The 26,832-nt window shown below is 42.2% G+C and overlaps 3 protein-coding genes and 1 pseudogene across 5 annotated transcripts in view; all 4 read left to right on the top strand.

The window, feature by feature from the left end:
• The window catches only part of LOC136647360 (protocadherin gamma-C3-like), a 270,585-nt gene that overhangs the window by 95,233 nt on the left and 148,520 nt on the right, over positions 1-26,832 (top strand). Inside the window, exon 1 of one of the 3 annotated variants that reach the window (XM_066622847.1) lies at positions 15,982-18,534. The exons of the other annotated variants lie outside the window; for them this stretch is intronic. Within the exon in view, the coding sequence (XP_066478944.1) occupies positions 16,120-18,534 (2,415 nt within the window). The 5' untranslated portion in view covers positions 15,982-16,119. Of the gene's footprint in view, positions 1-15,981; positions 18,535-26,832 lie in introns of those variants that run through there. 3 annotated transcript variants of the gene reach the window in all.
• Positions 89-2,518, top strand: LOC136647425 (protocadherin gamma-B5 pseudogene; annotated as a pseudogene).
• Positions 8,534-10,969, top strand: LOC136647427 (protocadherin gamma-B5-like). The gene has a single exon (XM_066622954.1). The coding sequence runs from the start codon at positions 8,534-8,536 to the stop codon at positions 10,967-10,969; it is 2,436 nt and encodes an 811-aa protein (XP_066479051.1).
• LOC136647428 (protocadherin gamma-B1-like) lies at positions 23,093-25,600 on the top strand. The gene has a single exon (XM_066622955.1). It carries the CDS (start codon positions 23,093-23,095, stop codon positions 25,598-25,600), a length of 2,508 nt encoding a protein of 835 aa, XP_066479052.1.

The raw sequence follows: 26,832 nt of genomic DNA on the forward strand, positions 1-26,832 counted from the left end.
TTATGCTCCAATCTTGTGTATTTCTGTCCTGATGGGGATTTGAAACTGCTTAGCTTATCAAACAAACAAGAGCCAGGCAGCCAGAGGGATGGACAGCAGCCACAAAGACAACAGCAGATCAGCAAGAAGGCAAGTACCTCTCCTCTTATTATTCTCTTTGTTCTGCCAAACAGCCTCAGACAACATTCGGTACTCTGTTCCTGAGGAAATAGAAAAGGGCTCCATTGTGGGGAATCTTGCCAAAGATTTGGGACTGACTGCTGGAGAAATAGCAAACCAGAATCTGCATGTCCTTTCTCTAGGCAAAAAACAGTATTTCAGTATCAATGCAGGAAATGGGAACCTATATGTAAATGACAGGATAGATAGAGAGGAAATATGTGGGAAAACAGCAATCTGTCAAATCGGTTTTGAAGTTGTGGCTGAAAGCCTAATGAACATCTTCCATATAAATGTGGAAATCAAGGACATTAATGATAATGCACCATGCTTCTTGGATGGGGATATCAAGCTGGAAATCAGTGAATCTGCTTTGCCAGGAACTACATATCTCCTTGGACAAGCAGAAGATCCTGACATTGGGATGAATTCGCTCCAGGACTACCAGCTTAGCTTAAATCAATATTTTGTTGTGGATGTTAAAGAGAGGGAAGATGCAAGTAAATATGCAGAATTAGTATTAAAGAAACAGTTGGATTGGGAAAGTGAAAATAGCTTCCACTTAATCCTTATGGCTCTAGATGGAGGGAAGCCAGCTAAAACTGGAACAACCAAGGTATTGATCAAAGTAATTGATGCCAATGACAATCCACCAGTCTTCACCCAAAAAGTGTACAAGGTTAACTTGAAAGAGAATGTACCAAAAGGCTCTTCAGTGGTACAGGTGAAAGCCACAGATAAGGATGAAGGTTCTTATGGCAAGATCAACTATAGTTTTAAAAGCATTGCTGAAAGTGCCCAACAGAAATTCAACCTGGATCCACAAGATGGAATAATTACAGTTAAAGAGGCTCTGGACTTTGAAGAGGCAGGGAAATATGAGATGGCAATAGAAGCAAGAGATGGGGGTGGATTGGTAACCCATTGTACAGTTGAAGTAATGCTCCTAGATGAGAATGATAATGCCCCAGAGGTGATCCTTGCTTCAATGTCTAGTCCAGTCTCTGAAGATTCTGCATCTGGCACCGTGGTAGCCCTTATCAATGTAAATGATAGAGATTCAGGAGATAATGGGAAGGTTACCTGCCATATAGACAACAATCTGCCATTCAAAATAATATCAATCTCTCATAACTATTATAAACTTTTGACAGATGGTCCCCTGGACCGAGAACATACCCCAGAGTACAATATCACCATTACAGTCACTGACAAAGGGACCCCCCCTTTCTCAACTCACAAAACCATCTCACTTCTGATACTGGATATCAATGACAACCCCCCTGCCTTTGACAAGGCCTCCTACACAGTCTACGTACCAGAAAACAATCCTTCCGGCTCCTCCATTTTCCGAGTCAAAGCCTCAGACCAAGATCTGGACCGTAACGGTCGAATCACATACTCCATCTTCCACAGCAACATTGAGGAGCTCCCTATCTCTTCCTATGTCTCCATTAATTCTGAGACTGGCACGATTTATGCCCAGCGCTCCTTTGACTATGAACAATTCAAGGAGTTTCAGCTCCAAGTGAGGGCCCAGGATGGAGGCTCCCCACCACTCAGCAGCAGTGCCACAGTGCATGTGTTTATTCTGGACCAGAATGACAACAGCCCTCAGATTCTTTACCCTGCTCAAGGAGTAGAGGGCTCTGCGTTGTTTGAGATGGTGCCTCACTCCGCCGAAGAGGGCTACCTGGTGACCAAGGTGGTGGCAGTTGATGCTGACTCCGGACACAGTGCCTGGCTCTCCTTCCATCTTCTGCAGGCCACAGAGCCAGGCCTCTTCACAATTGGGTCGCATTCTGGGGAGATCAGGACATCTCGGACATTTCTGGAAAGAGATGCTGCAAAGCAGAGGCTTGTAATCCTAGTGAAGGATAATGGGCAGCCACCGCTTTCTGCTACCGTGAGTCTCAACCTGGTGTTTGCTGAAAACTTCCAAGAGGCTCTTCCGGAAATGAACAATCAATCCACGGACTCAGGCTATCAGAGTGATCTACAATTTTACTTGGTGCTGGCCTTAGCTTTGATCTCCTTCTTATTCCTCTTGACAGTTATCCTGGCCGTCCTGATGAAGATTCGACAGTCTGGGAATCCCAAATTCCTCCAGTGCTTTGCTGCTGTTCCCCATTCAAACAATGCTGTCATTTTCCCACCAAACTATGAAGAAGGGACTCTTCCTTATTCCTACCAGCTCTGCTTGTCATCTGAGTCCAGGATACATGAGTTTTCCTTTCCCGCCCTCAATGTTCAGGCTGCAGAGAATATTTTGAACAAGTCTGATGTGCCTTTGACAGGCAATGCAGAAAATAATCTAAACTCTGAGATGGATAAGACTGACCTGGTGAGTTTTTTTTAGCAGTACATGCATTACATATTGTACATCTATTTTTTTTTTTACCGTGAATGAACTTCACTTATGTATATATTGTCCACCATCTCCCCCAGGCATGTGATGTGTTTTGATTTCATAGCCTGCAGACCTATACAGACTTTAATGGAATTAATTATCATTGAACATTGTGAGAGTAACTTCTGAGTAAATGTGCGTATGACTGTCCTGTATGTTTCTGATCTTTAACATGTCCAACGTTTAGTGCACATTTGGAACACAGAGTGGGATCTCAGGTGCTGTCTGTGATCCTTACCATGATATGTGCACATAAAGGTACTTGCGGGCCTGGCCCTGTGCTATCCTGGGGTACAGGACTGCAACATTCTGCCCCTCCCCGCAACTCGCTGTTGCCCCCCTCCGGGGATACTTACCACGGAGACTTAGTTTTCTGGCAAAAACCAGAAGTAGTGTTAAAGGTGCTCCAGAGGCCTCAGAAGGCTTTCAGAACGCCTACCGTTGCAGTGTGGAACTTTGCCTGCAGGTGCAATGGTGCCACCCCAGCAGGGCCAACAAGTGCGGCACATGGGGCTTTTGCCCCTGCCCCCCTCATGACCGCCACTGCCTAAAAGTGAACTTGTACATGTATAATTGTCTGGGGATAGGTGCTCACATGATGCTGAAACTGACGTGATTGTACATGTGTAGACTCTCTCCTGATCTTCAGTTGTGAAGCTTAGAGCTAGGGCCAGTGGCTGTTACTCTTATACTCATTTACAGCTCAAGCCTGTCCACACTTTCCTGGGAGTAAGCCCCATTGACTGCAATGGGACTTACTTCTGAATAGACATGCTTAGGCTTGGGCTCTCTGTCATTGCATATATGTCCTATGAACATATATAGGACATATATAGGACATATATGTCGTGTGTGTGTGTGTGTGTGTGTGTGTGTGTGTGTGTGTGTGTGTGTGTGTGTGTCATATGAAAACTGTTAACAGTTCCTTCAACTTTAGTAAAGAAAAATAATTTTCTGTACGGTATAAAGTAATGACACTGTAATAAGAGGAAGATATTGGAACAATGAACTTAGACCACCAGCTCTATGGCATTTTGGCTCGATTGAATTTTAAAAGGTGACAGTTTGGTGGGGGATCGATACCACCATATCATTGTAAAACACACAACAGGTACCGTTAATTAGCATTTGTCAAGCTGCCTACCTAACGTCACATTTTGGCCACATGTTTTTAAATGGAAAGGCAGTATGGTTGCCTCCTCTAACTGACGTGGCTGCTGACCAGTGAGAAGATCATGTTTTCCTGAAGGCTACAGAGTAACCTGGTACCCACTCGCCAAACTTCTTTATCTCTCATCATTTCCCAGGATGCTAATGGATCTTCCCTATGCTTTTGCTTAGTACCAATTAGCCATGGTAGCCTAGTGGCTGGCCCCTAGGATTGCCTTTCACAAACCCAAGACCAGATAAAGCCCTATACCTGAGGTTAAACATGAGCATTTCACATCCAGGCTTACAAGAGTTAATAGTGACGTGACGTGTCTGGTGGCAAACAATAAACTTTTAACTGGTTCTGTAGCTGAGGAGGAACTACAGCTCAAGATGCTTATTCATTCGATGGTGTTACATTTGGTCTCACAAGAGTGGGAAAATTTAATTACTGGAAACTTTAAGCAAAACATTTCTAGCAGGACTGAAAAACTATCAATGCCATATTATGGTATTAGTTAAGACTTCCTAGTGAATACTAAGTAGGAGGAGGTGGGTTAATCATGTTCAAGAAGGATGGAGTCACAGGGTTTTTGCAAATGGAGGGAAGGAACCATATACACCACCTGAGTTCCTTGAGGAAGGGTGGCATAAAAATGTGAGAAGTAAATCAATAAGATTCAAAGGTGATGTGCAGGAAATTGCCACAGCAGGGGCATTTAGCAGTTTGGGGGGAATTTGGAGTAAAAAAATTGCATTCCAGGAAAGGATCAAGCTTCCATCTCCATGTTGGGTCGCCTTGGGTGCCCTTTGCGGAATACAAATCAAATCAAATCAAATCAAATAAATAAATAAATAAATGTTCTCCTTCTGGATCTCCTGACCCTACAATTGTACTGAATGCATCCCAATTATCCTTGTCTCCTTTTTTCTCCTTTTCCTCTGTTACCTCCCCCTGAGTTGAATTGTGTTGGCTACTGAAGGCAGGGATCTGGCATTTTGTTTCACTCTGTAAACAGTCTGCACAATGATGGTGCTATCATATGTTTATTAGCAACAAGGTCACAAGCAGAGCCATGAAGTTAATGAAGGCTTTTGCTACAAGGCCTGTTTCTTTTATATTGAATGTTATACTCTCCTTCTCCAAACTAAGGTTTTAGGGTTTTCCCCCCTAGATTGGAGAAAGGAAGAATAGCAGGGAAGAAGAGGTAAATTGAGTGTTTATATTAAAGGCACTGTCTCTCTCAAATACCCAATTTATTCTCAAAGGGAGCCAGAAGTGGTTCGGACCTTTAGTTGTAATATACTCCCTGGAAGCACTGTATTTTGAAGATTCAATGGGCTTCAGCAGTGAAGGACATTCTATTTTGCAATCCATTAAATTCAGGAATTTCATCAACCACCAAGCGGCTCTGGTTGATTTCTCCATTCTATAGTACCTCAAGGCCTGCTATATAGAAAACCGAGTGCACCCTAAGTCCACAATCCAACACAGAGTTAGGTGTGCTAGTGACTCATTGAGAGCAACTTCAGCACTCTAAAACTCTGCATTGGATGGTTGCTGAGATGTTTTGTTTTGATATGTTTTAATGGATGGGTTTTACTCAGTCAATGACTGAGGGCATAATCCTACCCAACTTACCAGTGCCAGTGCAGCCGCAATGCTACCCCAAGCCAAGTGAACAAATGTTCCCTTACCTTGTGGAGGCCTCTGTAACTACCCTTCCACCATAGGGTGTAGCACACAGGGCTGGAAAGTTGGATAGGATTTGGTTGTGAGTGATTTCTCTCATCTGAAGGAGAATTTTTTTCTAGGCCGCATTGGTTAGAAACCTTGTGAGCATTTGTCTCCCCATGCAGCATGTAGCTTGTCTCCCTTGCTTAAGTCTTCTGCAGCTATTGCATTTCAGGAACATGTCTGCAATCATACTTAGGGTGCATGGTTGTGTACATAGTTCAAGTGTGGTGAGACGATGTTGCCACTTTGTGACAACTGTTGGATTGGACTAAGCTTTGAGGCCCTTCTGGCTCAGTAATTCTGCCTTGGTCTAGCACAGGGGAGCCCAAACCCCAGCCCGGGGGCCACTTGCAGCCCTCGGGTGCTCCCAATCCGGCCCTCAGGGAGCCCCCAGTCTCCAATGAGCCACTAGCCCTCCAGAGATTTGTTGGAGCCCGCACTGGCCCGATGCAACTGCTCTCAGCGTGAGGACGACTGTTCTACCTCTCTCCTGATCTGTGGGATGAGTACTCCCTCCACTACTTGCTGTTTCACATCTGTGATGCAGCAGTGGCAGTGAAGGAAAGGCTGGTCTTGCTTTGTGCAAGGTCTTTTATAGGCCTTGAGCTACTGCATGACCTTCATTCATTCATATAAGTTCCATCTCTAATAAATTCATTTATGTAAATTTATTCAAATTTTAAATGTAAATTAATTCATTTCTTTTCCCGGCCCCCGACATAGTGTTGGAGAGATTATGTGGCCCTCCTGCCAAAATGTTTGGACACCCCTGGTCTAGCAGGTGAAAAATACATTGCACTGGTTCGTGGCTGCGTGTTTTGATCGTGCACACACAAGGTAATGGCTTATAATGAGAAACATAGCATTTCATTCTGAAATACATTTTAAAAACACTTCTGGGTTATTAGAATGCAATATGTATTGACTAAAATTTTGTTTGACTGGCAGATTAAGCAGAGATGTTAAAAAGTATGGTATCTTGTGATGTAGCATGACTGTCTTGTGTCCTAGATTCACCTTTATTGGAGCATAAATGAAGCAGTGAGTAAAATATTCCAATTTCTTTCAAAGACACTGTATCTTACGCATGTTCTTCCCATCTCAGTAGCTTCATTGGACAACAAGGTGAACACTCTTCTTTCTGAGGTCCTTCTCAAGGCCAAAATAGACATGTACTTAATTGCATGATAAGATTGGGGGGGGGGGTAATGTTTATTATTATTGTTATTATTAACAATAGGAGGGGAAGCTTTGCTGCATCAACCATCAACAGGAGCAGCAGAGGCAATGATTGATGGAGCAAAGCTTCCCCTCCCATTGTTAATAATAACAATAATCTATTGTTTATACTAATAACAATAATCTATTAGTATAATAATAATCAATAGTAACAATAACAATAATCAATAACAATAATAACAATAATTGTTATTGAATAACAATAGTATAATCACTAACCTTGCAGTTGGACAGACAGCTTGTGTTGCTTGCTGCCCACCAAAATTAGCTCATTTGGACTCTTTGAAAGTAATAGCAGGGGAAGTTTTGCTCAGCCACCTGCTCCACTGTTTCTGACTGCAGGTGTCCTTGAAACTCTTGAATTTGATGGAGCAATTTACCAAGCGCTCTTGATAAAGAGTGCTCCCTTTTATTATAGCAAGAGTGCTCCCTTTTATTAGTGCACGGTGTGGGAATATTGCTCTGCCAGTGTTTGTCACAATCAGCTCCTGAGTGTAGGATCTGATGCTCCTCTTGGAGATAAAGTATTGGAGGAAGGAAGTCTATTGACAGTGCAATTAGGAAATGGCAAGGCATAATCCGGTTGCCACACAATGGCGTCAGGTTCCTCAATAGTGCACCACTAGGCCACAGTGTACAGTCCGGTGCTGCAGCTGCACTGCAAATCAGAAAAGTCACCAAAAACTGGGTCTGCAAAAAGGTGAGAGAAAACATAGGAAACAGTGGAATGTTAGAGCTTGACTGGGACATCCTCTCAATTGTCCATAACAACCACGTGAGCAAATTAAGTCCTTCCTAGAAAAAACAGCAAATGTGGAAATGTCCTATGTTTCTCCATGTGCCTAGATAGGAAATGCACTACCAGGCATTGGAAAATTTGATAGAATTGGGCTCTGAGATGGCAAGTTGGCAAGGCTGAGCTGTCGCACTCCAGACTGAGTGTGGGTGCTCACACCATTGAAAGTTCCTCCATTAAGAAAAAAAATGGCACAACATAGCAAGTAGAATGTAGGAGGCTTTCACGGTGAGGCTCAGAGGTTAGTTCTGATTTATTAATGAGACTACTTGTGCTGACAAGAACAAAATAAAATAGCCGATCTCTAATATGGTCTAAAAGTCTGATTTGTTTTAAGATCAGATACTGGGAATACCCTGAAACTCTTCTGAGGGACATTGAAAATCACCAGTAAAAGTAACAATGGCCCATACTCCAGCCAGGCAAGCTCTCAATATAGTGTGGAATGGCAAAATTAGAATACTGCTTTCCTCTCAATGCAGTTCAAGAGTCTGTTTTCTTGACACAAAAATAGCAATACCACAGTCGCATTATTAAAGGTCCATGACATGGATGAAAGACTCTTCAAAGCAACAAAGCAATAAATCAAAAATGTAAGGAAGAAAGCGCAGCAGTGGAAACAGGCTGAGAAATGGTTTCAGAGAAGACATGAAGAAGAAGAGATTTTAAATAGGTGTTTTCTTCCTAAGGTATGAGCACCTGTGATCTCAAGAGGTTGCTTTCTATTCTGTACTGGAAAGCATGACTTGCAGTTCTATGACTGAGCCTCAGAGTGTCGCTGTTGGCTAGTGTGGTAGCCAGAGAGTGGATGGAAATCCAGTGATGCTTGAGAGCTATTCAGAGCCATTGCTTCCTCAGTGCTGTGGAGGAGAGACACCGTGCAGAAGAGAGCACGCGTGCTGAACAAAAAAAAGGAAAACAGGAACAGTTCATGCATGCTAAAAATTAAGCAGGGAAGCAGATAATTCTTCATTTCTCAGATTTCTTGGATCCTGAGGATAATTTGATTTGATAAGGAAGGCAACTAAATTGCCAGAGTCAGATGGAAAGAAGACATGAAGGAAATGGCAGGGCAGCCAGAAGGCAAGTACAGCTTCTCTTACTATTGTCATTCTTCTGTTGGGCTGCCACAGAGCAGCTTCGTTATTCAATCCCTGAAGAGATGGCAAAGGGTTCTCTGGTGGGGAATCTTGCTAAGGATTTGGGACTGAATACCAGAGACTTAGTAAAACGCAACCTGCATCCTGTCTCTGGGAATAAAGTGCAATATTTCAGTATCAATGCAGACAATGGAAATCTCTATGTGAAGGAAAGGATAGATAGGGAGGAAATATGTGGCTTAAACCCTCTGTGCTTTCTTGATTTGGAGGTGGTTGTTGAAAATCCTGTGAATATTTTCCATGTAGTTGTAACAATTCAAGACATTAATGATAATGCACCAGAGTTTCTCAATGGAAATATCAACTTGGAGACAAGTGAATTAACTTTGCCAGGGACCAGATTTCTCCTTGGAAAAGCTGAAGATCCTGATATTGGACTGAATTCTCTCCAGAATTACCAGCTCAGCCCCAATCAGTACTTCACTTTGGATGTTAAAGAGAGTCAGGATGGAAATAAGTTTGCGGACTTGGTACTGCAGAAACCGCTTGATCGAGAAAGTGAGCAGACACTTCATTTGATCCTTACAGCCCTGGATGGGGGTGAACCCAGAAAAACTGGGACCGCCCAAATACAGATTAATATCACTGATGCAAATGACAACCCTCCTATTTTCACTCAAGAGCTCTACAAAGTCAGTATGCATGAAAATGCTCCTCTTGGGTCCCATGTATTACAAGTTTTAGCCTCTGATAAAGATGAGGGTTCGTATGCCCAGATCAGATACCATTTCAGCAACATGCCAGTAAACTCCAAACAGAAATTCAGTTTGGATTCAGCCAGCGGCATAATCTCTGTTGTGGGGATCTTGGACTTTGAGGACACCCAGGAATACACAATGACAGTTGCAGCAAAAGATGGTGGAGGGCTGGTGACACATTGCAAAGTGGTTATAAGCATTCTTGATGAAAATGATAATGCCCCAGAGGTGACCTTAGCCTCTGTGTTCAGTCCCATCTCTGAAGATTCTCCCCCAGGAACAGTAATTGCTCTCATCAATGTAAACGATGAAGACAGTGGTGATAATGGAAAGGTTACCTGCTATATACCAAATCATTTACCCTTCAGGATTCTTCGCTCATCTAACAACTACTACAAGCTCCAGACAGATAGCACTCTAGACAGAGAAAGGACCCCTGAATATAACATTACAATCACAGCCACTGACAAAGGCACTACTCCTCTCTCCACACACAAAACACTCTCACTGAAGATTTCTGATATCAATGACAATTCTCCTGCTTTTGAGAAATCCTCCTACACCATCTATGTTCCAGAAAATAATCCTTCTGGTTCCTCCATTTTCAGCATCAAAGCCTCTGATCCAGATGTGGATCAAAACTCACGAATCACATACTCCATTCTCAACAGCAACATTGAGGAACTTCCTATCTCTTCATATATCTCCATTAATTCTGAGACTGGCACCATCTATGCCCAACGATCCTTTGACTATGAACAGTTCAGAGAGTTTCAGCTGCAAGTGAAGGCCCAAGATGGTGGTTCACGCCCCCTCAGCAGCAATGTCACAGTGAGGGTGTTTATTCTGGATCAGAATGATAACAGCCCTCAGATCCTGTCCCCTTCACAAGAAGCCAAGGGCTCGGCCCTGTTTGAGATGGTGCCCCGTTCCGCAGAAGAAGGGTATCTAGTAACAAAGGTGGTGGCTGTGGATGCTGATTCTGGACACAATGCCTGGCTCTCCTACCACCTGACTCAGGCCACTGAACCTGGGCTCTTCACTGTTGGTTCTCACACTGGTGAGATCAGGACAGCTAGGCCTTTTGTGGAGAGAGATGCTGTGAAACAGAGACTAGTCATTGTGGTGAAAGATAATGGGAAGCCATCCCTCTCAGCTACCACTACTCTGAACCTGGTGTTTGCTGAGAACTTTCAGGAAGCCCTTCCAGAAATGAAAGCCCAACCCAACAACTCAGAGTCTCAATCTGAACTCCAGTTCTACTTGGTGCTGGCCTTGGCTTTGATCTCCTTCTTGTTCCTCTTGACAGTGATTGTTTCCATTATGATGAAGCTTCGAAGGTCAGGGAATCCCAGATTCCTCCAGTGCTTTGGTCCTGTTCCCCATGCCAAGAATGGTGCCATATTTCCCCCAAACTTTGAAGACGGGACTCTGCCTTACTCCTACCAGCTTTGTCTCTCCTCAGAATCCAAGAAAAATGAGTTTGCCTTCCTGGCACCCAATATACAGATTGCAGAAAATATTCTTAGTGGTGTGAAATCTGATGTGCCTTTCACAGGCAATGGAGGAACCCAGTTAAATTCTCAGAAGGGAGATGCTGATGAGGTAAGGTTTAATTAGGATGTAATTGCATTGTAAACTTAAAATCCTTTTACCATGACCAGGGTGACCAGATGTCATAACCTCAAAAGGGGACAAGGTGTCCAAAAATGTAGGAAATCCAAGAAAAATATAAGACAAGACAAAATAAAAGCTAAAAAAACTTGTATATTCAGTTCATGTGGTTAATTTAAACACTGTATTACATTATTAAATTTAAAACTATATTACGTATAATTTATTAATTACAAGAAGGCTAGATGCTGCCTTCAGGGGTCTGCTCACAGGGAAAAGGAGAACATTTAAGTTATTTTTGAGAACACGAGGCTAAAACAGAGGACATGTCCTGGAAAAGAGGATGTATGGTCACCCTGACCATGACTGAAATGGAAGCATCAGCTCTGACAGTAAATTTTAGTTTTTTTCTTTCTTGAACGTGTCTTTTGAGAAATGAAATAATTGTAGATTGGCATTTTTTCATATCTCCCTCTGAATGTGTGTTGCCCCCCTTTCACTGGACTTAGTTGCTATTTGCTTGAGATTAGGATTTTCTTTTTTAATCTGTGCCAATATTGCTCTGTTTTTATGATGACTACAGTGGGCCCTCCTTATCTGCAGGGGTTCAGTTCAGGAACTCCACACAGATTACAGATTCCACAGATGGTCAAGTCCTAGTAAAATTATGTTAATACAGGCATCTTTGTGTCACTTCCCTCCCTCCTGTATCAGTGGATCTGGTATCCCAGGATTCAGTTATTCATGGATCAGCTCCCTCTTGCCTATTAGCATTTAAAGTTTTACTATGGAGGAAATGTTTCTTCCTTTTACAGGTCGCTATAAGCATGCAAACACTTAGCAATGTGCATTTAGTCTGAATGCTTGAAAAGGCAAGATTGAACGCTAACAGGAAGCAGGATGTTAACTCGAATTAACTAATTTCTATCTAATTTTTAAATAACTAATTAACTAATTTAATTAAACTTTTAAACTAATTTTTTAAAATAAATGTACTGCCTGCACATTGCTATAAGCTTGCATGCTTGTAGCGACCTGTAAAAAGAAACATTTTCTCACGGTAAGCCTTTAAACAACATAGGGCCCAATCCTATCCAATTTTCCAGGGCCAGTGCAGCTCTGCCAATGGGGTGTGCACTGCATCCTGTGGTGGGGAGGCATTCACAGAGACCTCCTTAACGTATGGGAACATATGTTCCCTTACAGTGGGGCTTCATTGGAGCTGCACCAGTGCTGGAAAACTGGATAGGATTGGGCCCATAAATGGACATGGGGGATGCAGAGATAGGGTTATCTGTATGCACAGATCCTGTATCCATGGGAGGGCTGGAACTGATCCCCTGAAGATACAGGGGGCCACCTGTATACGGAAATTGCATAGATTTATGAAAATTGCATAAATTTGTGCAAATTAACATTGAAATAAGGAACTTGCCTAAGACATACGGAAGTCACCTAGATACAGGTATAATCTAATTATCCACAGATTTTTCACCTGCGCTTTTATCTCAACGTAATGAGAAGGGCCCTTTAAATTAAAGGAAAAAGGTTGTTTAACAATAGCCTTGTTAATGCGAAGGAGGGCAGCCAGCTGACAATTCATCAATCATTCTCTCTCCAGGCACTTAGAACAGCTTCAGTCCAAGGCAAGCAAACCCTCCCTTCCCCCTGAGCATGTGAAAGAATGATAATCACTTTGCATTGCTGAAGGGAGGTGTCACTGGCTCAAAGTGAAACCTTTCTAAGCCCCTGGAGACAGATGGATTGATGGATTGTCTGCCTAATGACTCTGTCTTACATCACAAAGGTCAGCAAAGCTGTTTTAAAATCGCTTAGTAAAGGGACATTGTTTTTAAATGAATTTGCTTTAGTGCGATTTTTACCATCTGCATGAGTTCACCCTCGTGAATAATGAGACTCAACCTGTGTATGGAAATTGCCTCAGACATATGGAAATTGCTAAAACTTGCATAAATAGCATTGCAAGGTGAATGAGCTGACCAAGTACTGTGGAATGGCAGTTTTTCAAAAATAATTAATTTGTCAATCCATGGTTGATCAGATCTGTGGTGTATAGCCATAGGAGATGCAGTCATTAGGATTGTGGCTTTTGTCTTCCATAATCTCTTTCCCTGTTTGAAAGCATTGTTAGGAGGCATCAGAATGTTTGGTGAATGAAGCCTAGAGCCTTCCTTGAATGTTATGAACCCTTTGTACAGTTTACCAAGGTATAAAGTGAATGGGAACACTGATTAGCCTTCCTTCCTGCATTGGTGTGCTCCATAGTTAGTTCATGGCTGTTCCTGCTGCTGTACTTGGGGAGAGTTTCTCCCTGTGATGCAAAAGACTAGGTGGCCAATGGAAGTGATAGGGTCTTCCATATCACAGGGAGAAACACCCCCTTGGTACAGTGTTTGCCTCTGCTGACAAACATGCACATAGAAAGCCAGGGTTGTGGCTACAGAAATGCACCACTGTGGGAAACAGGACTGGCAAGTATTCTCTCATTTGTACTGTACGGGGTAAATGACGTAGTTTTCATAACACTGAACACAGCTTTTGGAATATATGACTGTTGCTTTTCCATCAACATTATTCTTTCTCTGCCCCCCATGTATGAATACATAAGAACTGGTTTATACAAGGAAAAAGATAAATGATATCCATATAGGCCAGTGTTATGAAGCCTGACTTGGAGAGTCTGTCTTTTATGGAACCCAGCTCTGTAACTGGCAGAATCACTTATCTGAATGCTCCCTGCTCTTGCCCATGAAAATCTTGCCAGTGTTGTAGCCTACGATTGTTCCTCAGAAATTTGTATTCTCCACAAAAGGTGTTTTTATTTCAGGATGTACAAATGATGGTCCCCCACATCATAGGAACATTGCAGCATGTTCTTCATCTCAACGCATAATCATTATAGCAGTAAATATAATCTAGATAAATAGTATTTTAACATTCTGCAGCATTATCCAGAGATCCACTTTTTGCATTCAGACAGAATTCAATTGATAAAGGTGCACCAGGCTGGCATTTTAAAGACTAAGCAACAATGAAGCTTCGTTTTTTCAGGATGTATTGCACCAAGCTGATGGAATGGAGCAGGGGTCTCCAAACGTTTTGGCCAGAGGGCCGCATTAAATATCTAGCATGGTGTTGGGGGCCGGAAAAAAATTTTAAATATAAAATTTAAATAAATAAATTTGAGGTGGAACTTAGATGAGTGAATAAATGAATGAATGGGCTTATTCATTCAACCTCTCTGGCCCTTAGAACACCCTCCAAACACAACCAGAGCATAGTTCCAGTCATGTTTGGCTAAGTGGGCCAGAGGCTTTCAGGGGACAAGAGGCTGGCCGCAGGCCAGATAGAAGTTCGCCGTGGGCCACATTTGGCCCCTGGCGGGGGTTTGCAGACCCCTGGAATGGAGGATTAGATAGGCCCCTTCTTGAAACACTTTTCAAAAGAGTGGTCATCCACTGGATGACTATAGCATGTGCTTTTTCTCAACATCTGTTTTGTCATAATAGCATTGGACATTTATCACTACTTTAATACGCTGCAACGTTATTTAGTGGTCCACTGTTTTAAATTCACACTTCGTGTATTCAGGTAATAATGTTGTACTGTTGTAGTGTTGTACTGTAATGTTGTATTTTAATGGGGAGATAATGTGATGATCTCGGAGAGTAGAACTAGATCTGATAGGTACAAACTTCAGGAGAGGAGATCCCAGTTGGACATCAGGAAGGACTGTCAGGACGTCTTGATGGTGAGGGCGGTTCAGCAATGGAATGGATTGCTGAGGGAGGTGGTGGATTCTCCCTCACTGGAAATCTTCAAGCAGAGGTTCACCAGGCATCTGCTAGAGATACTCAAGGAGAATTTTCTGCTACAGGCAGGGGATTGGACTAGATGACTTTGTGGGTCACTTCCATGATACTATGATTCTATAAGCCTTACTTTTTCAATGACATATTGCACCTACTGAATGTAGTACTCTACTCTCCTATGGCAATTAGCCCGGCACACAGCCCATAAGGTGCAGTTGCTGACAAAGTAAGAAGAACATTGGCAGGCAGACTTTCAGTGCAAGAGAAGTAAATAGAATGATAGGGAGGAACTTCTATCTTGTCTCATAATTCCCAATGCATCCTTAGAGTAACTTGCTCACATTTTGCAAAGATTGGTAAGGAAATCAACAAGCAGAACATGACTTCATAATGCATGTTTTATCTATACATCTATAGATATATAGGTGTATAACCTATACACATAGATTTGCAGTTACAAATGCATTTACAAACAAGTATACATTTTCTCCATATAGGAAAAAAAATACGCTAAAACCATCACATTCATTCAATTTTTTTTCTTTTATTTTTTTATTCAGTGTGTGTATTGCCATATGTTTGGAAGAGAAAGGCTAAAAAAGCCACATGTGCTTTAAGAACCATAATTAGCTCAGAGAGAATGACATGCACTGTTGTTTGTTTTTTAGTGTTAATTGAATCTAATCATACATGCGCGTATACACACACACCACACAGAGAGAGAAAGAGAGAGGAGAGAGAATTATTAAAAAAATATTTACCAAATCCAAGTGAATTTGTGATGCACTATCTGCAAATGGGTACACATGAGCAAAAAAGCAGAGTACCAGTTTTTACTTATGTTGAATTGTTTGGCTATACTGATGGAAAAACAAACACAGCATTCACACAGATCTGATGTATGTGAAACGTTTTCACATACTGGATCTAAACATGATTTGTGACTATATATCCATAATCACAAAAACAGTAAGGATTCCATTCTAAGTTAACTGCTTCCAAGTGAAGACCCCTCTTGCAGTTCTCACCTGAGACTCAGAGTGCCGCTGTTGGCCCATGTAGTGTTCACAAAGAAGCTGGAATCCACTAAACGAAGCTTCCTGCACTCTGATTGCTCAGTCACTGACTGTAGACCTGGGAAAAAGCACGGCTTGGAGATACACAAGCACATTTGCTAAGAAAAGGAAACCATTGGGAAATATATCTAGAAATTTGACAAAAATCAGTGAAATTGCTCATGATCCCATCTTGAGCATTTCTGTCCTGATGGGGATTTGAAACTGTTCAGCTAACCAAACAAGCCAGAAGCAGGCAGCCAGAGTGATGGACAGCAGGCACAAAGACAACAGCAGATCAGTAAGAAGGCAAGTACCTCTCCTCTTACTATTCTCTTTGTTTTGCCAAACAGCCTCGGACAACATTCAGTACTTAGTCCCCGAGGAAATAGAAAAGGGCTCAATTGTGGGGAATCTTGCCAAAGATTTGGGACTGACTGCTGGAGAAACAGCAAACCAGAATCTGCATGTCCTTTCTCTAGGCAAAAAACAGTATTTCACTGTCAATGCAGGAAATGGGAACCTATATGTAAATGACAGGATAGATAGAGAGGAAATATGTGCAAAAACTGCACTGTGTCAAATCAGTTTTGAAGTTGTGGCTGAAAGTCCAATGAACATTTTCCATATTACTGTAGAGATACAGGACATTAATGATAACGCACCACATTTTTTGGATGAGGATATCAAGCTGGAAATCAGTGAATCTGCTTTGCCAGGAACCACATTTCCCCTTGGAGAAGCTGTAGATCCTGATATTGGGGTGAATTCTCTCCAGGACTATCAGCTTAGTACAAATCAGTATTTTGTTCTGGATGTTAGAGACAGGGAAGACGCGAGTAAATATGCAGAATTAGTACTGAAGAAACAGTTGGATTGGGAAAGTGAAAATAGCTTCCACTTAATCCTTATGGCTTTAGATGGAGGGAAGCCAGCCAAAACTGGGACAACTAAGATATGGATCAGAGTAATTGATGCCAATGACAATTCACCAGTCTTCACCCAAAAAGTATACAAGGTTAACTTGAAAGAGAATGCACCAATAGGATCTTCAGTAGTCCACGTGACAGCCACAGATAGAGATGACGGTTCTTATGGGAACATCAACTACAGTTTTAAAAAGGTTGCTGAAAGTGCGCAACAGAAATTCAACTTGGATCCACTAGATGGAATAATTAGAGTAAAAGAGGCTCTAGACTTCGAGGAAACAGAGAAATATATTATGACAATAGAAGCAAGAGATGGAGGTGGGTTGGTAGCTCATTGTAAAGTTGAAGTAATGCTCCTAGATGAGAACGATAATGCCCCAGAGGTGATCCTTGCTTCCATGTTCAGCACTATCTCTGAAGATTCAGCACCTGGGACTCTGGTAGCTCTTATTAATGTAAATGATAGAGATTCAGGAGATAATGGGAAAGTTACCTGCCATATAAACAACAATCTGCCATTCAAAATAATATCAACCTCTAATAACTATTATAAACTTTTGACAGATGGTCCCCTGGACCGAGAACATACCCCAGAGTACAATATCACCATTACATCCACTGACAAAGGGACACCCCCTTTCTCAACTCACAAAACCATCTCACTTCTGATACTGGATATCAATGACAACCCCCCTGCCTTTGACAAGGCCTCCTACACTGTCTACGTACCAGAAAACAATCCTTCTGGCTCCTCCATTTTCCGAATCAAAGCGTCAGACCAGGATCTGGTCCACAATGGTCGAATCACGTACACCATCATCCACAGCAACATTGAGGAGCTCCCTATCTCTTCCTATATCTCCATTAATTCAGAGACTGGCACGATTTATGCCCAGCGCTCCTTTGACTATGAACAATTCAAGGAGTTTCAGCTCCAAGTGAGGGCCCAGGATGGAGGCTCCCCACCACTCAGCAGCAGTGCCACAGTGCAAGTGTTTATTCTGGACCAGAATGACAACAGCCCTCAGATTCTTTACCCTGCTCAAGGAGTAGAGGGCTCTGCGTTGTTTGAGATGGTGCCTCACTCCGCCGAAGAGGGCTACCTGGTGACCAAGGTGGTGGCAGTTGATGCTGACTCCGGACACAGTGCCTGGCTCTCCTACCATCTTCTGCAGGCCACTGAGCCAGGCCTCTTCACAATTGGGTCACATTCTGGGGAGATCAGGACATCTCGGACGTTTCTAGAAAGAGATGCTGCAAAGCAGAGGCTTGTAATCCTAGTGAAGGATAATGGGCAGCCACCGCTTTCTGCTACCGTGAGTCTCAACCTGGTGTTTGCTGAAAACTTCCAAGAGGCCCTTCCGGAAATGAACAATCAATCCATGGACTCAGGCTATCAGAGTGATCTACAATTTTACTTGGTGCTGGCCTTAGCTTTGATCTCCTTCTTATTCCTCTTGACAGTTATCCTGGCCATCCTGATGAAGATTCGACAGTCTGGGAATCCCAAATTCCTCCAGTGCTTTGCTGCTGTTCCCCATTCAAACAATGCTGTCATTTTCCCACCAAACTATGAAGAAGGGACTCTTCCTTATTCCTACCAGCTCTGCTTGTCATCTGAGTCCAGGATACATGAGTTTTCCTTTCCCGCCCTCAATGTTCAGGCTGCAGAGAATATTTTGAACAAGTCTGATGTGCCCTTGACAGGCAATACAGGAGATAACCTAAACTCTGAGATGAATAAAAGTGACCTGGTGAGTTTTTTTAGCAGCACATGCATTACAGTCTGCACTTGTATTTCACTATTAGTAAGCATTTAATAATATATTTAGCAAGGAATTACTGAGTGTACAGTCTCTCTTCTGGCATGTGAACTGTTTTCATTTCTTATGCTTCAATCCTATACACACTTTCATGGGAGTCAGTCCCCATTGAACATAGTGATGCTTACTTCCTATTTTTTTCTGTTCTGAGCCCTTTTCACATATTCTTGTTCAGTGCCAGTGGCATAGCTAGCGGGAGATGGTCCACCCCAGCTACCACCCTTGGGGGGGTGACACCACAAATGCCCCAACATCACTAACATCGTGGAGGTTTGGAGTAACCCCATCATGCTATATACTGTTGGGTGTGGAATTTCCAGCAGAATGCAATGTAAAAAAACCAGATTAAATTATCTGTTTTCCATCAAAAGATATGGCCAAAAAACCAGAAACAAAAAAATGCATGGAACCCTATGGAACCAAGCCATATCGTGTGTTTACTCGCGAGTAGGTGAACTTGCCATAGTTTGTCAGAAAGGGCAGGCTGAGAGGAATCCAATGACACCAGAATGATTCCTATCCAATGGAAGCAGCCCCCAAAAAGCACCCAGAAAGAAGTCCCTCCCTCCAAGCAGACAAATGTATTGAGCCCTATGGAAAGCGAAAGTAAGCCACGTGGTCGCGTTTATTCGCAAGTAAGCAAGTGTGCCTTAGCTCCTGGTCAAGTCAGGCAAAGGGGAATGCAAAGCTAGCTACATGGTCCCAATCTGATGAAAGTGGAGCTCAACAAATGCTCCAGAAGGCAGCCCCCCCCCAAAGAATAAAATAGAGGTTTCAGTTGGTAAGGTGCATTTTATTTGTTTTTAGACTTGTAAAGCCAGGTGGGTCCTGATGGTGCTATGCTTGAAATATAAAAATTTACACTGAACTGGGCACTGGGGAGGGCTGAAAATCTCACTGATATTTTTGATATTTTTCTTTAATTTAATTATTTATAATTATTTATTTTATTGTGCTTGACAATGTCACTTCCAGCCATGACATCACTTCCAGTGGGTCCTGGACAGATTGTCATTCTAAAAAGTGGGTCCCAATGTTAAAAGTTTGAGAACCACTGCCTTATCTCAAAACAGGTCAATTATACATTCTTGGGGGAGGGGTGACATCCTAGTGACAAAAATTCTGGAAATCATGGCTTTTAGGAATAATACCATCATGTTATATACCATTTGATGCAGAATTTAATCCATTGCTTGTGGGGCAATATTCACTGCATTTATTTTCTGGCCATTATTATTATTATTCATTTCAAATCCTGAGCTGCTTAGAGGAAGGGTGGTATAAAAATGTGAATGGATGAATTAATAATTAATAATTAATTTAATTATGTCATATGGGGTGACAAAAATTTATGGGCCCCAGGTATCAAATGACCTAGCTACTCCACTGTTCAGTGCACATTTGGAGTGGCAAGACAAGTGTGCTAACATGGTGAGTTTTTAATTCTAGCAGCACCTGCATTATAATCTATGCATCTTTTTATCCTAACTGAAAATTAAAAATGTTGTGTTAAACAGATGATTCCTCAGTTTACTTCTTAATAGCCAATGTACTTTATGGCTGTATCCTACCTAAGGGTTACAACAGTGGAACATCTGTTCCAGTGTCATAAATGTCAGTATGGTGGCACATGCAGCAGGCCGCTGGTGGAACAGCTGCTGCAAACAGTGGCGGTGTCAGCAGCCTGCTGCTGCAGCCAGCTGTCCACGGTAATACAGGTATGATGGTGCAGGGGGCAGGTGGTGGGAGGAATGGGGCAGAGAGGGGGAGTGTCAGGGCAGGCAAGAGGTGGAACAGGGAAGGCATGTTCTTAAGGGAAGAGTGGATCCCAGTAGCACCAGTGTGCGCTAGGATCCAATCACTTTTTCCTCTCCCCTAGGTTCTTAGCCAGCAAAATGGCTGGCGCAGATCAGGGGAAACCCATTCTAGCAGTACAGGCTTGCCCCAGGATGAGGAGAGACATCTCTCTCTTCCCCTAAAGGATATGGCATGAGTTCTATTAGTTATGATTGAGATGTCTGTTTCTTAGTCCGATCTTTATTGTATGTAGTTCTCTCATTGTTTGCACTTTTCAAAAGTTTTTTTTAATGTTCCAGTGAATTAGTGTGATTTTATGGTAACGAGAACTCCCTCTGAATGTTTTCTGAAGAATAATATTTTCCTCTTTGATGCATAATAGCTGTTGTAACATAAAGGTGTGTTTTCTTGTAAGGAAATATGGGGAAAGGAGAGGGTAACTTTTATTATGGTATCCAATTCACTAGAGCTTTGATATTATCCTATTGAGAAAACGAGGAATGGGGCCTCCATAACCTAATTTCATTGGAATATAAAGGCTTAGAATTAATAATATAATGGCTAAGCTAAATAGGAAATCAGATATTATGCAATAAGTCCACCACATGTAATCAACTTTGGGGAAATTTCCTTTAAGAACGTTGATTCCTGAGCATGGCAACAAAGACCTCCATGCAATGCGCACTCCTTTTTGGTGCTGAATTTGGGGCTATTAAATTTGGGGGTGTCCATCCGTGTCCTGTCTCAAGAAAGGGTGGGTGATGCGATGCCATGGCTGCTGCAAAATGGAGGGGAAATGGGTCTGCTCTGTGTGTGTGTATGTGTGTGTTACAAAGACCTTTGCAGCATTGCTCTTCCTAGCCCCTCTGCCTTTCTCTTAAGAAGTGAGCTGGGCCAACCTGTCCTTCTCCACATGTTGCAGGCAGAGAAGCACTGTTATCTCTCAGAAATTAAGAATGATTTTAGAAATGGGCTATGTCAGAATGCCAGGTGCAAGGGAGGGCACCAGGATGAGTCTCTTGTTATTTGGTGTGCTCCCTGGGGTATTTGGTGGGCCGCTGTGAGATACAGGAAGCTGGACTAGATGGGCCTATAGCCTGATCCAGTGGGGCTGTTCTTATGTTCTTACATTCTTATGATCATAGATAGTGATTTTGAAAAGAAGATTGGTTCAGCATTCTACATCAGTTGGGCTAAGGTGCACATGGTGAGGCAAATCCTTTACTGTTTTCATCATCACAGGCTCATAGCATAGCTCATAACTGGTCCTGGGGTAATATCTTCCTAGAACCACTGACAGTATGGTTTGACCATCAGTAATAGTAAATGCACATCTAAAACAAGCATAAGAACATACAGACAAAGATCTTTCCACAGCTTGTGTATCTTCAAAATGTGTTTAGCCATAAAGCAAAATTTGGAAGAATTTGCATCTGCATATCTTCGTACAGATGTATAGGACTTTTCTGTACAGGGAATTTGTAGTAGATATTGTTTTGGGGGGTTTAGTATTTGACAGTGTGACACAGAGGAAATGTTTGTGTCAACTGAAAAAGTGCATTTCCCCACTCTCTCTGGTAGCTGCCAGTTATGAAGGGGCAGGACAACTTCACGTTAGCGTGCCATTTTTTATTTAGATTGAAGTCGGTAACCTGAAATTTAATCCATAACTGAATTTACGCTTGCTTGAATGGGGAGAGGGGGAACTTGACATGAATGCGTCAATATCACTATTGATATTGTGAAAAAATATCATTATTTTTGGTGAGAGACCTGTATTTCTTGTTAACATGTAGTGCTATCCCCTGTGTCAAATCTCAACAAGGACCTGAAACCAGGAGTAATACAAAAACTGACAAGAATATGCGTTCAACACTGTTTCCAATGGTGGGACTCATAAGTCTACTGTGATTCATTAAGGAGACTATTTTTGCTGTCTGGGAAGAGGAATAAAGCAAGATAAAAAACTGGAAATCTGTGGGCTGGTAAACTTGTCTGAAACGTTTTGATATTGTGACTGGGGATGCAGTGGTTTTTTTCTGGAATCGAAGGAAAAATCATACATCGTACTAAGAATACCTCATGCTCCATTCAGAAAAACAGGTGATAAAAATAACTCAGGTGACAATGCAGAGATTGTGATTTCTCCTTTATAATACTCAGGGTTGTGACTTGCACACCAACTCTTCTGTAGATTACAGTAACAATAGCACTTGTTACATTAAAAGCCATTAACACGATGAAAGAAAGAAGTTGGGGTATTACTCCCCCCCCAAAAAAAAACAAGGAAAAAGCTTCCCAAATATTCCACTCAAGACCCAGTACAAATGACCCCTGCAGAAATTATGTTTATTTCCAATAAATCACAAGAATTATATTCAGGTTGCACTTTGTTTTAAGTGGATTAGGTGAGAAAGCATTCCTTGCAGTTCTCTAACTGAGCCTCACAGTGCCGCTATTGGCCAGCATCAAAGAAGCCAAACAATGGATGGAAATCCACTGAAGCTTCTGACAGTGAGACGGCTGCTTCAGTGCTGTGGAGACAGGGAAACAGAGACAGAGCTCTATTCCTGAGAAGGAAACATTTGCATTTCTTTGCGCATTTCTCTAAGAAGGAGGACAATATCTTTTTCCTTGCTGAGATTTCCTAAATCCTATTGAGCATCTGATCTGAGTCAAGGAAGCAGCTAACATGTCAGAGAGCCAGATGGAGAGAAGACATGTAGACAATGGCAGGGTGCTCACAAGGCAAGTACTGCTTCTCATACTATTGTCATTCTTCTGCCAGGCTACCACAGAGCAGTTTCATTATTCAATCCCTGAAGAGATAGCAAAGGGTTCTGTGGTGGGGCATCTTGCTAAGGATTTGGGATTGAATGCCAGGGAACTAGCAAGGCGCAATCTGCATGTTGTCTCAGTGGATGACATGAATTATTTCAGTATCAATGCGGAGAATGGAAACCTCTATGTAAATGATAGGATTGATAGGGAGGAGATATGTCACACAACTCCAATCTGCCTTGTTAACTTTGAAGTGGTAGTGGAAAACCCACTGAATATTTTCCATGCAACTGTAGCAATTCAAGATATTAATGATAACGCACCACAATTTATCAATGGCAATATCAACTTGGAGACAAGTGAATTTACTTCGCCAAGTGCCCGATTTCTCCTGGGCAAAGCTGAAGATCCTGATATTGGGACAAATTCTCTCCAGAATTATCAGCTTAGCTCTAATCCCTACTTCACTTTGGAAGTCAGAGAGAGGAAAGATGGAAATAAATATGCAGAATTGATACTGCAGAAACAGTTAGATCGGGAAAGCGAAAAGACCCTTCACTTGATTCTTACAGCTCTGGATGGGGGTGAACCAAGAAAGACTGGGACTGCCCAGATCTGGATTAATGTCACTGATGCCAATGATAACCCCCCCATTTTCAGTCAAGACGTCTATAAAGTCAGTATGCATGAAAATGCTCCTCTTGGATCCACTGTGCTTCAGGTTATAGCTTCTGATAATGATGAAGGTACAAATGCCCAGATCAGGTATATTTTCAGCAATATGCCAGCAGGTAGTCAAAAGATATTCCTTCTGGATCCAGCTAATGGCATAATTACGGTTAGTGGGCTCTTGGACTTTGAGGAGACAAAAGAATACACCATGACGGTAGAAGCCAAAGATGGAGGTGGATTAGTGACACACTGCAACATTGAAATAAGTGTCCTTGATGAGAACGATAACCCCCCAGAGGTGAGTTTAGCATCTTTGTTCAGCCCAGTTCCTGAAGATTCGCCATCTGGAACTTTGATTGCACTGATCAGTGTAAAGGACAAAGATACTGGTAACAATGGAAAGGTTACTGTTGATATGCCAAATCATTTGCCCTTTAGGATTCTTTCTTCATCTAATAACTACTACAAGCTACAGATAGATAGCCCCTTAGACAGAGAAAAGAATTCTGAGTATAATATTACTGTCACAGCCACAGACAAAGGCACTCCTCCACTTTCGACTCACAAAAGCATCTCAGTGAAGATTTCTGACATTAACGACAATTCTCCTGCTTTTGAGAAATCATCCTACAACATTTATGTGCCAGAAAATAATCCTTCTGGTGCTTCCATTTTCAGTATCAAAGCCACAGATCCAGATCTGGAAAAAAACTCACAAATTGCATACTCCATCCTCCAGAGCAACATTGAAGAACTTCCTATCTCTTCATATATCTCCATCAATTCTATGACTGGCATCATCTATGCCCAACGATCTTTTGACTATGAACAGTTCAGAGAGTTTCAGCTGCAAGTGAAGGCCCAAGATGGTGGTTCTCCCCCTCTCAGCAGCAACGTCACAGTGAGGGTGTTTATTCTGGATCGGAATGATAACAGCCCTCGGATCCTGTCCCCTTCACAAGAAGCCAAAGGCTCAGCCTTGTTTGAGATGGTGCCCCGTTCAGCAGAGGAAGGTTATTTGGTCACAAAGGTGGTGGCTGTGGATCCTGATTCTGGACACAATGCTTGGCTCTCCTACCACCTTACTCAGGCCACTGAGCCAGGGCTCTTCACAATTGGTTCTCACACTGGGGAGATCAGGACAGCAAGGCCCTTTGTGGAAAGAGATGCTGTGAAACAGAAGCTAGTGGTTGTGGTGAAGGATAATGGGAAGCCATCTCTCTCTGCCACCACTACTCTGAACCTGGTGTTTGCTGAGAACTTTCAGGAGGCCCTTCCAGAGATTAAAAAGCAATCCATCAACTCAGAATTTCAGTCTGACCTCCAGTTCTACTTGGTGCTGGCCTTGGCTTTGATCTCTTTCTTGTTCCTTTTGACAGTGATTGTTTCCATTATGATGAAGTTTCGACATTCGGATAATACCAGATTCCTCCAGTGCTTTGGTCCTGTTCCCCATGCCAAGAGCGGTGCCATATTTCCACCAAACTTTGAAGATGGGACTTTGCCTTACTCCTACCAGCTTTGTCTGTCCTCAGAGTCCAGGAAGAATGAGTTTGCCTTCGTGACCCCCAATATACAGATTGCAGAAAATATTCTTAGTATTGAGCAATCTGGTGTGCCTAGCATAGACAACGGAGATAATTTACATTCAGAGTTGGATAATGTTGACAAGGTAAAGTTTGTTTTCTATTCATATTCTATGCACATCTATCAGGGAGACCAAAATTTTAATTTTAATACTCCTTGACTTAAACCGTTTATTGTTTATCATATATGATAAATTATATAGTTCATATAACAGTGGTGACCATCTTAGAAGAGAATGGGCATAGATAACTTTCATTGTACATCTTGCTGTCCAACATCACTTTTTGATATCTTTCTAGCCTCACTAACCTTATATCAAATCCAGTATGTTCATGTTAGCACTGTTTTGCAAATGCTTTGCAGGAATTTTAGACAATGAATGAAGCTGTTAACTAAGAGTAAGATTTACAGCCACCAAATTCCCACAGTGCGGTCCAACTAACCATTGGAAGGCTGGCGAAGGCCTTTCCACCAGCAGTATGGGCCTTGCACTGCCCCAACATATCTTACAGCATGTTTGCAACTGTGCGCATGCACTTCCTGATGGCAGATGGTGCCATAGTTTTGGGCTTCCCATCAGCAAACAGAATATAAATGGAGTCATATGGGACTAATATTCTGGTTAGATGCCTGCAAAATTTCCAGTCCCAGTTTTTAAAAGATACACCCACAAGATGCTATATCAACAGTCATTAAGCCTCTGGCACTTATTGACTGAGCTGATATAAGTACACAGTATAAGTGCTATGTCTCTGGAAAGCTGCTTACAATCTAAAACAAGCAATGGGGAAGGGAAATGAAAAAACACTCAAAATGTATATCCAGAGTTGACCCATGTCTTGAGCTCGTCCCACTGCCCTTTGCATAATATGGTTGGAAGTATAAAAGCAGAAAGTGAAAATGAATTATATTTTCTATCTTCCTGCTTCATTACATATGAAGCCACCATGAGAAGAATTCCATCTCTTGCTTTTCCCATCGACTTATTGACTCAGTCAATAAGTGAACATTATGCAGAATGCTGAATTGGTGGTTTAAAAAAAATAAAAGTGGCCTTGGATGGTTGCGAATCAAGGTTGTATCATGACAGGCATAGGACAGCCTAAATATTTTGCCCATGTTGTGGTTCCAATTCAACTTTATACCCCACATACTGTTTTAATTGGGAGCGGGGAGGTTCAGTTGACTCTCAGTTGAACCTTTTTCCAAGTAAAATAAGAGTGTTGAAGGGGGATGCAGTCAGGATTGGAAGTGCCGCAGGGACAAAGTCCAAACTCTGCCTGCTCCAGCCACAGTTTTACCCCATTTCACTTCAGTCTGTCTGCTGTTCAAAAACAAACAGCCAAATTATATACATTCTTCATAATGTCTGGTCTAACCCTTAGAGTGGAT

Source organism: Tiliqua scincoides, chromosome 4 (genome assembly GCF_035046505.1).
Source record: "Tiliqua scincoides isolate rTilSci1 chromosome 4, rTilSci1.hap2, whole genome shotgun sequence".
Classification (NCBI taxonomy): Eukaryota; Metazoa; Chordata; class Lepidosauria; order Squamata; family Scincidae; genus Tiliqua; species Tiliqua scincoides.